Consider the following 13,343-nt stretch of genomic DNA (forward strand, 5'->3'; position numbering starts at 1 on the left):
CTTCTTTTAGTTGTTTTATGCTCTGGTTTGTGTTGGCTTTGATGATGTCTAGCCACCATGTTTTTTGGTGGCCTCGTTTCCTTTTACCACTGACCATTTCGAGCATAACTACCTTTTCCAGTGAGTTTGATCTCATGACATGGCTGAAATAAGTAAGGCGGAATTTAGTGATTTTGCCCTCCAGCAATATGTCTGGTTTTATATGCTCCAGCACTTGCTTGTTGATCACTTTTGCTGACCAAGGAATGAGCAAGAGCCTTCTCCAACATCACAGCTCAAATAAGCCGATTTTCTTCTTGTCTAGTTTTCATGGTCCAACTTTCCCAACCATAGGTAGCTATGGGAAACATGATAGTGCAGACTAATCTGCATTTAGTTGCCAGGCTTGCTTTTCCATACTCGCTTCATGCTCATCATTGCTGTGCAACCCAGTGCAATTTGACACTTTATTTCTGGACTGCATTGACTGCCTTGATCAATCTGCAATCCTAGGAAAGTGAATTCTTGCACACATTCAATCTCTTCAGTTATTTTGGCAGACATTTGGTAGACACCCATAAAAAGCTTCATTTCATTATCTCCTTTCAAACTTTCCATGTGAGTCTTTGTATTGAAGGCACTCATCTGAGGCCTGTCTCTGCCATAGATATGGGTTGTGCCTGTTAACATCAGTTGTCATCCGAATTTTCATTGTTGTTATTTTTGCTGTTTTTAAGATTACTACCACGTTTCCAAAAGATCCAGTTTACACATTTTCTATTTCTCAAAATCCATTCCCTATTGAGAATCGTGATGTGCTGGGAGAAACTCAGGTAAGTGTAAATAGTAGTTTGGGTGAATGGAAGTATCTATACAATTGAATTTATTTAGCTTTTAATATTTAAAGCATATGACACCATGCATAAAAATTGGCTTGATTAGAAATGCTAAGTGGTTTTAATCCTCCCCTTTTCAGTTCTGTGCAAAATTTAAGCAGTTCTATAGGAACAGATTTCACATAATCATGTAAAATAAAGTTTTTGCTGTGTTTTGAGGTCAGAAAAAAAGCTTGTATGTTACGATGAGCAAAATGTCTACCATGGTTACAAATTGTGTCTCAGTAAGTCTTCTGCACACCTATTTGTATATGCAAGATCCTTCAACTGTAGCCTTGGCTTTTGCTACTAAACAAAAGATATTTACAATATTTAATTGAAAGAAAGGGGAACACTAAGCAGATATTATCCTTTGAGAGGAAGAAAACTAAATCTGCTGCCTTTTCTATTCCTGCTGTCCCGCTTTGAGCCTATGTTCATAGAGATAGGGAAGAACTACTGGATCTAAAAACAATTTAGCTTATTTCAGCTTTTTACCATCAACTCTTATCAGCTGGGAAAGCTCACATATTCTGCCTCATTGCTGAGGATGGCATTACACCATTGGTCAAAAACTGGATGCAGATTATAAACAGTGGAAGTTTCTGCAACTGTCCTCGTGAGCTCTTTTAAAGTATTGTTATGAGCCACTTGAAAAGAAGCACAACAAATTGCCACAAGAGCAAGTTTTGTCTAAACTCTCCTTGATGTGGAGGTAATATCTGGTTGCCATTTGCTCGGCAAAAAGGAGTGCCACTCATTTCCTCACTTTACACTACAAATACTGGTGGGGTTCATAGCCCACTCCTTGATACAACAGAATATGTGGAATTGCTCTCCGAACTGGTAATGTGTTACAGGAGAACCTAGATGCAAAACCTGCAGGCCAGATGTGGGCTGGTGAGGTATCTAATGGAGCCTGCAGTGCTGTTCTTTCTTCCCAGCCTTTACCCACTGCTGCTTTATCGTCTACGGTACTGCACTTCCTGCCTGCTGCATCCCAACCACCTGCTGTTTCCTTTGTTGCCTCCACGTCCCCCCAGTCCTTCCTCCTGTCTCGCTGCCTCCCTCCTGCTTCGTTTGCCACTGCATTTCCCAGCTTCTTTGTCTTCCTGCATACTTCTTACATTTGCTGTTGTGCTTTCTTCCTGGCTGCTGTCTCTGTCCATTCATTCTTGCTGGGGGAGTTTCATCAGCAGAGGGTGCTGTGATCCTGAGGAAAGACTTCCTAGTATCATAAGACTTTTACTGAAGAAAGAAAAAAAACTGCAAGTTTTTTGGTTTGAAATGTTGCTGCAAAAAATAAAGAGAAAGAATTACGTACATAAATAATTATAAACTTAAATAATATTAGTAAGAACATTACATTAAAAAGTCATCCAGCTGCTTAGGTCCTGGCCCTGCCCACTTTTGGAGGGCAGCTATTGAGATAGCAGAGTTTTTGCAGCCCTGTGGTAGAGGAGTGTCTGAAATATACAAATCAACGGTAGCGTTACAGACACTGGCAGATGGCAAGGAATGTTCAGGTTGGCTAAAATACACTTTGTCAATCTTTACAGGACTTTCACATTCTAGCTACATATTTGTCCCAGAATACCTCTTCTGTGTTCCTTGACATCATCTCTGATTTCCATCTTCTCCTCTTCCTGGTCACCAATGAAGTGATGCCTTTAAGGGTATGTAATGGCTTTATTTGGAGAAAGGTATAAAGCTTATATAAAGAAGGCTGCTAAGCATATTCAAAACAGAGTATCTTGTATTTAGAAGTGGTTTCTGGATTGGTAGTTTGGCGGTCTCACATTGTCCTTTGAGCTGCTTGGAGAAACGAGTTGGTAGTGCTTGTCTCTCAGACTGGGTGGAGCCAACCTGACACTTGGGCAGGTTGTTAAATTTTCTGTATCAGAAATTCCTGTTGTAAAAGATCAGTTAACTGACTCTGCAGTCTCATCGAAGATGTCTGGGTTTTAATTACTCTCATTTACTGGCTTTTGCTGGACCACTGCTAAACATGACACTCTTGCCTTTACAATCTGAAAAACATTTTTCCTTCATTTTAAAAAAACCTGATATTCGGAAGCAGGAAAAGTATCAATGCCTTGTATTTTCCAGAAAGCCTAAAGAACTGTAATCATGTGTGGAATAGCTGGGCTGGCCAAGGGGGACTAACCAGGTTTACTGCAGGTTATTACGATAATGATGTGCCGTTGCAATAATGCAGTTATTCTCTTAACTATAAAATATGGGTGTACAAATACCATCCACCATAAGTTTTAGAAACATCCCATCTAGTTTGGATAATTCTGGAGGTAGTCTTACTCACCTGCCTTTGATTTGGAGAAACTGAGCTCTGTGTGTGTGTGTGTGTCTGGGTCTGTGTTTGTGTGTATATATATGTATGTAAAACATATACACACACACATACACACATACACACACACACATACATACATGCATACATATACAGAGAAAGCACAAGCAGTTTTGTTTTTCAGCAGAATGGGATTAAATTTGCAAACTTCTTAAATATGTGCCTTCTGAAATTTCATAAAAATCAGAGCAGACATTTTTGAACTAAGCTTCTTATAATCCTTTTAAAAGAACACTTCCTGTAACTTTGCTTTCAAGTGAATATAATGACATTTACAGGTGTAGTGACTGCTTCTCTGGTGAGTACCCATCCTAACCTTCAAACAGTTTTCTTTCCTGATTATTCACTGTACGTCAGGATCTGGTATCTGACCAAATCCAATGCACAACCCTAATACAAACTATAACATTTCTGCAGTAGGTGTGATTATAAAGCCAGTAGAAATATTTTTGTTTCCTGAGCCCAGTTTGCTCAAGAACAGGAGTGAAATGACAATGCTTATTGTCATCCAGTCCACCTCAGAACTCATCTGTAGTGCCATCTGCTGTTAAAATCTCAAGAAACTTTTTCCAGCAAAGCCATTTTAATGTAATCATGCATATTGTCACTTGTGCATGTCAGGTAACAGTTGCCACTAACTGAGACTGTGAGAGCGTGATGCTTCATTCATGCATTCTTGCTCATACGAGTATGGATAGCCCCTGGGTTAAGAATGCCCAGGTTACAGACAACCTATAGTTAAGAACAGAGCCTATTGTAGCAAAATCTGAGTTAAATACACAACGATTCAAGTTCATTACACAATACTCCTTATACAGTATTATACAATAATACTGTTCTGGCTTACATACAAATTCGACTTAAAGACAGACCTTGGGAACGGAGCTCGTTCTTAAACTGGGGACTACTTATATTTGCAAATGAAGTCCTGGCTTTGTGCTAGCAGTTCCTTTCTTTAAAAGCACGACTCTGTGCTACGTTGACTTGTTCATTTTCTACCACCCCCTCATGGTTCACAATGTAGGTGGAGCTAACCGCACATGTGCAATACTGTTCCACTGCCTAGATGCAAAGCTGCTGGGCAGGGCTGTGTGAAGTTTCATTTCTTATTCCTGTCTAGAATAATTGGCCTTTAAAACTGGAAATAGGATACCTGAAATGGTATTACGGCATTCTTAGGAGTTGGGAAGCAAAACGTATTTCTACTGCTGCTCCATGCTTTTAGACATCCCGAAAGTGAGAGAGGAGGTAGAGTGCAACCTAATTAGGAGATTATAAATCATCTGACAAAAATTATCTTAGTGTAGTTAAATGGTTAATTATATTATTAACAGTTACAGCTAGTGGAATATTGTCTGCTACATCATATATTTGAAACGTAAGTAGGATTATGATGTGGTTTATTTCGTCTTTTAGGACAGCATCAGCTTGTTGCTGGAGGCAGTAAGGACCCGGAATGAAGATCTTGCTCAGACCTGGAAAAAATCTGAACAGTGGGCTACCATTGAGCAGCTTTGCAGTATGTCTAACATCTTTTCTCTTTCTGAGTCACCTCATTACAAAGATGCTGGACAGCTTTTGTTTACCTACATTAAATTGCCTAGTGTTGGGGTTTGGATTTGAAACTGCCTTGATCACTTGGGGATCAGCTTAGTATAAAAGGAGCAAACAAAACCTTATACATTTGTGAAATGTTCTTTTAGCCAAGTAGTTGTTTAGCAGTGATTTAATTAATGCAGGGAAGAAAGGAAGGTGTTTTTAGATGATACAGTTGTAGAAATCTGTGGAAGGAATTAGGCAACGTTGAGCCAAGGAATGGGAATGTTCTGTAGGGAAGTTTACGCATTTACTGTAGAAATTGATCATGTCTGTAAAGTTTCCAGACAAAAACATTCCTGCTTATTGGAGCCTTTTTCACCTCCTAATTACTCTATTTCACTTTTTCAGGCACAGTTGGCATTCAGTTGCCAGGACTCCAAGAATATGGTGCCATGGGCAGTTCAACACATGCAACAACATCCTCAATGTGGGCCTGTCAGCACTGCACCTTCATGAACCAGCCAGGCACAGATCATTGTGAGATGTGTAGCCTCCCACGTAGCTAGGCCCTGTTTGGCTTGGCATTCGGGGCGGCTGTTACAGACCAACTGGCAGAAATACAGAGGCAAACCTTTAGCCAGGCAGGGCTGTTCTTCCTCCTGGGATGATGCGCTGTGTGGGGCGGGGCAGAACAGGAAAGGGGGGGAATGACCCATATCACAGGTATTCAGTGCCATTTACAGGGTGGCAGCTTGCAGTTGGAACAGGATGTCCCAGTGGGAGAAAATAAGATGGCCCCACTGTGCTGCCTTGTCTTTTCTTTGCTCTCAGTATTGTAGAAAGCCAGAGGTCCTGCTTCCCTTGAGCTGCAGTTGCACAGGTGGCTCATTGGCTCTGTGGGCTCATGGCAGCGTGGCCATGTCCCCCTGTTAGCTTGCATGCCACAAGCTTTCCCCGCCTTAAGCTAGTCAATGAGGCTAGGCAGTAGTGTTGAAGGGATGACTTGGTCTCCCAGGGCTAGCTTGTGTAATGTTGTTCTCTTGACATGCTTTGCATTTAGCCCCAGAGTTTCTGGGTCACTGGTGCCTGAGTCAGATCGGTCCACTCTCTCATCACAGCTTCCAAATTGAGTGACCTGCAGTAGCAGGACATGCTGTGGCTTTAGAGCCCCAGGCTAAACCTTGGTGCTGGAGAGGAGAGAGAACATCTTTCTCAACCAGGCAGGGATGACCCTGGTTGCCTCTTCATACATTTCTTGTCCTACTCAGCTAGAACGGCAGCAGATTAAAGCAATTCCCTGAGCTCCTCATCTGCGGCTAGGCCAGAGACAAGATGGTTCTCATCCAAGTCTGGCCATGGGAAGCATATACTCTTGCTTCCTGATTTGGAACCTTACGGCAGCTTCATTCCAGCTGTGTCAGGACTGGGAAGGCAACAGTTCACAAGCAGCTACTTTTCCCAAGTCTCCATACACTATTTTCCCTTTATATTTAAAGCAATTTCCTGGGATCTGTAGCTATGAGCAGACAAAATGTCTAGGCATTTTATTCATGTCTATTAACGACTATACATGATCACCACAACAAAGTTAAATGGGGCATATATTGGAATTGGAGCTTTGTCTTACCTCACTGAAATCCAAGCATATTGCAGTAGAAATGACCTTGCCTCTAGAATACAACCCTGCCTACTGTTCAAATAATCCTATCTTAGCTGTGCCTCCTGTTCCTTATTTCTTCTGATACCTGGGCTCCTCCATTCAAAGGTATCCAAAGATGTTTTTTCATTATCCAGAATTCCTGGTATCTCTGCTAGGATTGTTTTATGTTAAGGCACATTTGATTCCCCTTGTAGTAGTATTCTGCACAACAAGCCTATAATTGCCCTGGCAGATCCCTCAACCTTAGGGGGAAAGAGGCCTTCACCTCACCTCTCTGGTTCTGTGGACAGGGCCTCCTGTTTCTGTCCTTCCACAGTTTTTAGGTATTCACCACCACCACAAAATGTGCCTCCGTCCCAGCTCCCATTTTCATTATGGGCATGTAGGACTGGGCTCCAAACAACTGCTGCGAGGGATGTGGTCTTTGCCTTTCAAGGCAGTTGTAGCTGGGGCTCAGTCAAGTGTTCAAAAACACTTTCTCTGGCCCTAGTTACGGCTGGCAGGATGTGTGATTTTTGTTTCCTGGGTTTGCGTTTTGACTAGATTTCTCAAGCTCAATGGGCTGTAGCCGCTCTTGCTGTTCCTCTTGGTTCTTTGGGTTGCAGAGGTGTGTGATTGGTTTGGACTGAACTTAACTGAATAACAGCCCTGCAAATAAAAATCTATTAAAAGCATCCAAAATGATGGCTTCTGGTCCTTTTGTTGCTTTCTCCACTTTACTCCCCTAACCATTTTGAATTTATGCAGCTCCTGGGCACCAAACGTTTCTCTTGGCCACCATTCAGATATTGTTCAGATATTGATGCAGGACATTTATGTCGTGGTGATCCACTTAAATCCTAACAACATCTACTTTCTAAAATGCTTGCTGTGTATGTGGGCAGCCAATTATTGTTTCAGTTCTAATCTCAAAGAAAAAATTGGGATCCATCTTGTTAGCACTCTGGCAAGTAAAGAATACAGGTTTTATATGGATGTGTGTATTGGGTGGGGTTGCTGCGTAATGCTTCTACATGTTAATGGGTGTAACCATTGTCCACAAATGGCTAAACCTGAGCCAATAATGTAAGACAGCTGCTAGAAGGGCTAACACACTTCTGTGCTACTTTAGAAGCATGAAAGAGTTGGGAGAAGAAAGGACCAAAAGCAGACATAATATGGGTGTTCAGGTACATAAGAAGATTGCCATAGGGAAAATGGTCAGGAACTATTTTCTACTGCTACAAAAACTAGGACTAGAAATAATGGGTACAAGTAGATTGTACTTAAATATAAGGAATAAAAATCTTTATTGCAAGATGCATATAACAGAGGAACAGTCCTACGGAGGTTGCGGGTTCTCCATCTCTGGAGATTTTTAAGAGGCTTGACTGCCACCACTTTAAGCAGCTGTAATTGGTTTTCCTACATATTGCAGGGGGTTGGACTAGACGAGCCTTGTGGTCCCTTCAAACTCCACAATTCTATGATTCTAGGGTAATGACTTGGATTAACTGATGGAGGAGGTAACACAACATTGTTAAGATATGAATATCTTAGAAGATAGAAATAACATTCAAAATGATTTTGATGGGTTATAGAAATGGCTGAATACAACAATTTAAGAGACAAATGCAAACTTCTCCACTTAGGGAAAAAACGGTCAAATGTATGGGTATAGGATAGGGGAAGCTACCTTGGTAACAGACCTCTGGGGGAAAAAAATCTTGAAATGGTTGACTTACAATGCTGACCCATATTCAGGCTGCAGTGTGGCTGCAGGAAAGACAAATGCAATTTTAGGCTGCATCAACAGAATAATTTCCAAGTCGTGGGAAATAATTAGCTCCATTTTATTCTGTGTTAGTCAGATCACACCTTGAATATTGTGTCAAGTTCTGAAAATCACTTTTGGGAAGAATTCAGACAAATGGGAATATTTTCAGAGAAAAGCAAGAACTAGAAACATTAGGTCCCATGAAGAGAGTTTGAAGAAACAATGTTTATCCTGGAAGGGGGTATGATAGCATGCTCTGAGACGTCAAAGGATGTTATGCAGAAGAGTAAGGATGTGCAAACCTTTCCATGTATGGAGCATTCTTTGCACCAATTAGGCAGAATCTGTGAGCTGACCTGAAGCATGTATGTCTTTTGCATGGACCTGTACCACATAGGTTCTGTCAGATATGTTCCAGGGTAGGAGACAGTGGAGAAATTGAAGGCCCACCAGTAACATGGCTTCAGAGAAGTAGGGCTGGTATGGCAAGTAGATGCAGAGTGTAGGAGAAAAAAAGGTATGTCACTGTAGAGGCAAAGTAGGTCTGATGAGAGTGTCCTTAAGATTTCCCCGATTTGCTACTTGGTTTTGCTTTAGCCGGACCATGACCTCCCTGGAGTGATCCAGGCAAACTTCTAAGGCATAATGTGTTTTCTTTCACATGTGGAATGAAGCATATTTTTAATTTCATGCACACCCCTACTAAGAAGGTCAAGGTCTACTGTTACTCCAGGTGCCAAAGAATGGCCTGAGGTTGCAGGAAAAGCACCTTTTGATTGAATTTGGTGCTGTTAGACAATGGAGCTAATTAGCCAGAGAAATGATGGGCTTCCCTTCACGGGATACATTCAAGACAGCCATCTGGTTGAAAATGTTGTCATTTGGATTCTGACACTGAGTTGAGCTGTGGCTCTATGGATGAAGTGGCCTTTTCCAACTCCACCATTGCCCTGTAAGTCAGGAGACAGATTTTGTGTTCCCAGCCATTTCCATTCTGCTTATCTCTATTGTGCCATCTGGACCCATAAGCACTGACAAGGGACTGACGCATGTCCCCATCTGGCTACCTGATGTGAACCCTACTGAATGTGCCTTTCTCACTTAAAAAAAACCCATTGTCTGGATATCATTAAGAACAAGAGTGGGGGAGAGAAGCAAAGCCAATGCCAAAAAGATATTAGGACAATTCTTTAATTTCCAAAAGACAAAGTTCAAAAGAGGTAAGTCAGAGCTTCTTTACCTTTAATAATTCTCATACTTCCATCCATTTTTCCCAAGAAAACACATGCTGGGAAATTGCAGTTTTGTGCCTTTGCAAACAGGGTTTCTGTGTTAATTGTGTGCAGCAGGGCTGGACCGCACAACTTTTCCTGAGCTGCTCTTCCTTTATCAAAGAAAGCACGAATGGACGGAGAACTTTCCCCTTTGCTCTAAGTGCTCGTGACCTAAACTGTACTTTTGAGTATTTGGGGGAGTTGTCCCACAAATCTCTTCGCTTCTCTACTCCCTCAGAGGTATAAACGGCATTGGAGGGTTTCCTATAGTAGGCCAAAAGGATCTGTTTGCAATTTGAAGACTTGTGCAGCAAGACTTGGCAAAATTTCAGGACAATATGTTATAAAGCGAAGAAGAGAGGCAGAACTTGGTTTGAAAAAAGAAAGCTAGACTTGAGAGTGACCGCTATGTCTTGCCATCTGAGGATTTCAGCAGGTAAAGTTTTTTTCCCCCCATTTAATTATGCTTTAAAGAAATAATTTTTTGAAGGTCTTGATCATAGGCTGACTGGCAAGTGGGAGTTGCAATCTAATTCATGCACTGTAGCATTACCTTTTAGGGCTCAATGGATGTTCAATTCCTCCCAATTAAAATGATAGGATGTTAGGCAGTTGGTTCAGGTGGCAAGGAGAGCAGTGACTACTATATGTCAGACTAAGTCCCATTACTTGGCTTGCCTCCCCAATTTAATCTGCTGCCCTTGGGCGTAGTCAGAGGAGCTGCCCTTCTGCAATTGGACATTAGTTTCGGCTATCTGAAGTCAGCCCTGTATGTGCAATGGGAGAAAAGCATCCTATCCTTTGCCTCTAAGAGGGCCAGTTCTGAGCAGAGAAGAGCTGGGGTTGGGCCAGGAATGAAAACAGGCCCCCCAGGCCCCAAGTGACAGGTGCCTTCAAGGAGCTGCAGTAGCCGCTCTCTGTAACTCTGGCTACAATTGGCCCGGGCTGTTAGCCTGAAATCATGGGAAACAACGGAAGGGAGAATGAAATCGGAAATGAATGTTTCCAGTCCTGAGAGATTTCAGCCAGCTGCATCTCATCTCTTCTTCCCCCTTCCCTTCATACTTAGTGTGTTAGAATATAACAGGGGTCACCCTTGAGAGCAACTGTATTTATTATGCTTCTCTACTGCTGAACTAACAAATGGAATGAAGATGACCGCATGGTGGTTGACACCAGGTCCAATCCAATTAAGACATAACTAAGCCACCCCCATCCTAACAATAAGGACCTTCTCTGTAGCAAGACTGAGCAACACTCAGTTTGCCTACTTGGATCCACAGCTTCTGCCCTCCCCTGTCCACCCACGCCAACTTCTTTCCAACTTCCAGCGTTCCAAGGCTTTAAAGCCACTTAGGCACATGGAGGAAATGGGGACCAATCTATGGGGAGGACAGTCATAAGTTGGGCATCACTTCCTCAAACCCCTGGACAGTATTTCCATCCAGCTGGGCTTTGACTGGTGAATGGATGCAGTGAGTGTTATGTTTCTATGGCTACAGAAGCAGAGAGGCCCCTTTTCCTCTGCCCACCGATATGACAAACTTGTGACCAGTCCAACTAGATGAGTGACCATGTGGGAGCCATCAAGGGAAAGGGGTGGAGTTGGACGCAGAACAGGAATGAGGCTTTGAGTTCTGTGCAGAGACTGTAAAGAGGCTCTTTTGATTTGGTGTTCCTTCTCTCGCCACTGTCAAGGCAGCATGAAGCAGATTCTCTCGCTGCTGCTGTTTGTGGCCGTCAGCTGTGCAGCCAAACCGAAGCAGTGGGAGGCAACCGCAGAATGGGGCTACAGATCGGAAGGTAACGTGTCCCAAAGAGCATGGGCTTCTCCAGAAAGTGAGCTGCTGCTGTGTCAGGACAACACAGAAAGTGTGTTTTCTTTATCGTGAGTCAGGGTGGAGAGGCACTTGGCCAGGCTGGGCCCCTCTTTGCTAAGGGCCTTGAAACCCTAGTTGTGCAAGGGAGAACAACTTCGATTAGTGGGTTCCAGGCCTCCAGCCCATCATGCCCGAAGGAAAAGGCACACTTGCTTTTGACAGTGGATGCCCCAAAGCCCATTTTTCCTAAAGGCTGCTAACATGAGATTCCAATTCCGCCCCCCCCCCCCAATTTTCACAATTCTTTTACAATTCTGAACTTCTGAGTGTATGATTCTTCACAGCTTTAAGTCTCCGGTGAGGATCTGAATTTAGCTATACATCTTATTTCTCCTTGCGCAGCTGCCAGGACATATTTTCAGGGAGTCGAGCATATTTTACTTTAGGAACAATACTATCGGTCCTAAAATGAACTGTTAGGAAAGGCAGGTCTTTTTTCCAACCCTGAATATGCAAGCTAACCTTCAAATATTAGGATCCCTTTTCTTGGTGCTTATGTTTGATGTTACGCTGAAGCAATTTTATTCCTCCTAAACTTGCTCTCCACCCTGAACTCATGTGTGAAAGGTGAGCTGCCGTGTTTTGCAGAAGTTTTTGAGCACTTTTACCTATGTGAAATTCTGGCTGTTGTCCTGCCAGATCCTCATTTCATGTTAATGGTGTAAAACCATTAACTTCTCAGGCACATACAGCTTTTAGGAACAAAAGGGCAATACAGGAAGAGGAGGAGGAGGAGGAGTAAAACTGTTATTATTACCACACAATCTACCAGATAGTTCTGACTGGATTTGGTATGTTAACTATCAGATTCTTTCCAAAGATCTAGGTAGCTAATGATACCATTGTAATATAGGCATTGTTCCAAGTAATGTGACTTTTTGTAGCTGATGTGTTGATTCTGCCCATTCGTATTGTCTCCAAGTGCTTTTCCAGATCTTTCAACCACTAGTACTTTCTTTTTCCTCATTCACTCAATCTGTGCTTGAAGGTTTATATCTTTCCCTATTTTTTCTAGATGATGATGATGATTTTACACAGCTACTTCTCTGTTACATCACATTCCAGTTTGGTCTTCTCTTCTCTTCTCTTCCAGCTGATAAAGTCAATACGAGAAGATGTTCCAATCTTACTGTGGTCCTTGACAATTGGAAATTTGCTATTGTGACTCAAATCAGGAACCTTCTCCTCCATGATCACCAAACAGTATTGCCTGACTATGGAAGGTGAGGGCTGGGGGCCAGGTAGAAGTCTGGATAAGTTTCTGGTGTGACTTGGAGTAGCACCTCCAAACTTGCCAGCCTAGCAGGGAGTTGAGTCGTATCTATGTAAATAAATGGCTGCCTAGATGCCACAATCAAGTTTGGCAGCATAGATCTTGCTTTGTGGTTGAACATTTCCAGAATATTATGACTGGTAGAACTTTGGATGAAAATTACTATGGCTTTTTTTCTCTTTTTTTACCGGTATCCCTTCTTGCCCGTTGTCTTTCTTAGGATCAAACCTCTTTCTGATGCCCTGGATGACCTATACAAGGAATTCAATGCCCTCAAGGAACAGCTTGGGGAACTGACTAAACGCTTTGAGGGGGTGGAATCTTTTGTGGATGAGATGAACAAAAGACAGAACCCATCTCCTGCTAAGCCTTCCATCTGGGCTGCCCAACCAGAAGCAGAGAAAAAGGCTGCTCCCTTGCCAGCCAAACGCCGCAGAGTCCTGATCCGGAATGGGAGGCGGATCACGGAGCCCTTGACTGAGGGAATGCAATAAATGCTCCAGGCTGTTTTGGACCTTCACTACAGTTTTGGAAACCAAACACATCCCTCTGTCTGCCTCTTTTCCCCTAAAAGGCTTCCTATGGAGGATTCAAGTGTGAAAGGCCCAGATAAAGGAATCAAATAGGAATCTTTCCTTGGCTTGATAGTCTGCACACACAATTCCCAAAACATTATTGGAATAAATGCCAAGGAACAGTTCCTTGGTAGCATGGTTTTATCAAATACATGTTGCATTAA

The 13,343-nt window shown here is 42.6% G+C and overlaps 2 protein-coding genes across 2 annotated transcripts in view; both read left to right on the forward strand.

The window, feature by feature from the left end:
• Positions 1-7,093, forward strand: part of NPLOC4 (NPL4 homolog, ubiquitin recognition factor) — a 58,313-nt gene extending 51,220 nt beyond the window's left edge. The window contains exons 14-17 of the mRNA XM_007419849.3: positions 717-812; positions 2,414-2,530; positions 4,639-4,741; positions 5,170-7,093. Coding sequence (XP_007419911.1) covers positions 717-812; positions 2,414-2,530; positions 4,639-4,741; positions 5,170-5,327 — 474 coding nt within the window. The 3' untranslated portion in view covers positions 5,328-7,093. The remainder of the gene's footprint in view (positions 1-716; positions 813-2,413; positions 2,531-4,638; positions 4,742-5,169) is intronic.
• Positions 7,094-11,087: 3,994 nt separating this feature from the next.
• On the forward strand, positions 11,088-13,146 carry LOC148216328 (uncharacterized). The gene is made up of 3 exons (XM_088138355.1): positions 11,088-11,254; positions 12,425-12,554; positions 12,825-13,146. Exons 1-3 carry the CDS (start codon positions 11,155-11,157, stop codon positions 13,096-13,098), a joined length of 504 nt encoding a protein of 167 aa, XP_087994481.1. The 5' UTR covers positions 11,088-11,154; the 3' UTR covers positions 13,099-13,146.
• Positions 13,147-13,343: the final 197 nt, after the last annotated feature.

The sequence above is a fragment of the Python bivittatus genome, unplaced genomic scaffold (assembly GCF_059951505.1).
Source record: "Python bivittatus isolate LINGU-HERP-01145 unplaced genomic scaffold, Pbiv_v1 ctg000220_np1212, whole genome shotgun sequence".
NCBI lineage: Eukaryota > Metazoa > Chordata > Lepidosauria > Squamata > Pythonidae > Python > Python bivittatus.

Coding starts and splice junctions, on each gene's coding strand:
- LOC148216328 (XM_088138355.1), top strand. CDS start 11,155: ATGAAGCAGATTCTCTCGCTGCTGCTGTTTGTGGCCGTCAGCTGTGCA. Junction 11,255..12,424: donor ATGGGGCTACAGATCGGAAG/GTAACGTGTCCC, acceptor CTTCTCTTCCAG/CTGATAAAGTCAATACGAGA. Junction 12,555..12,824: donor GTATTGCCTGACTATGGAAG/GTGAGGGCTGGG, acceptor TGTCTTTCTTAG/GATCAAACCTCTTTCTGATG.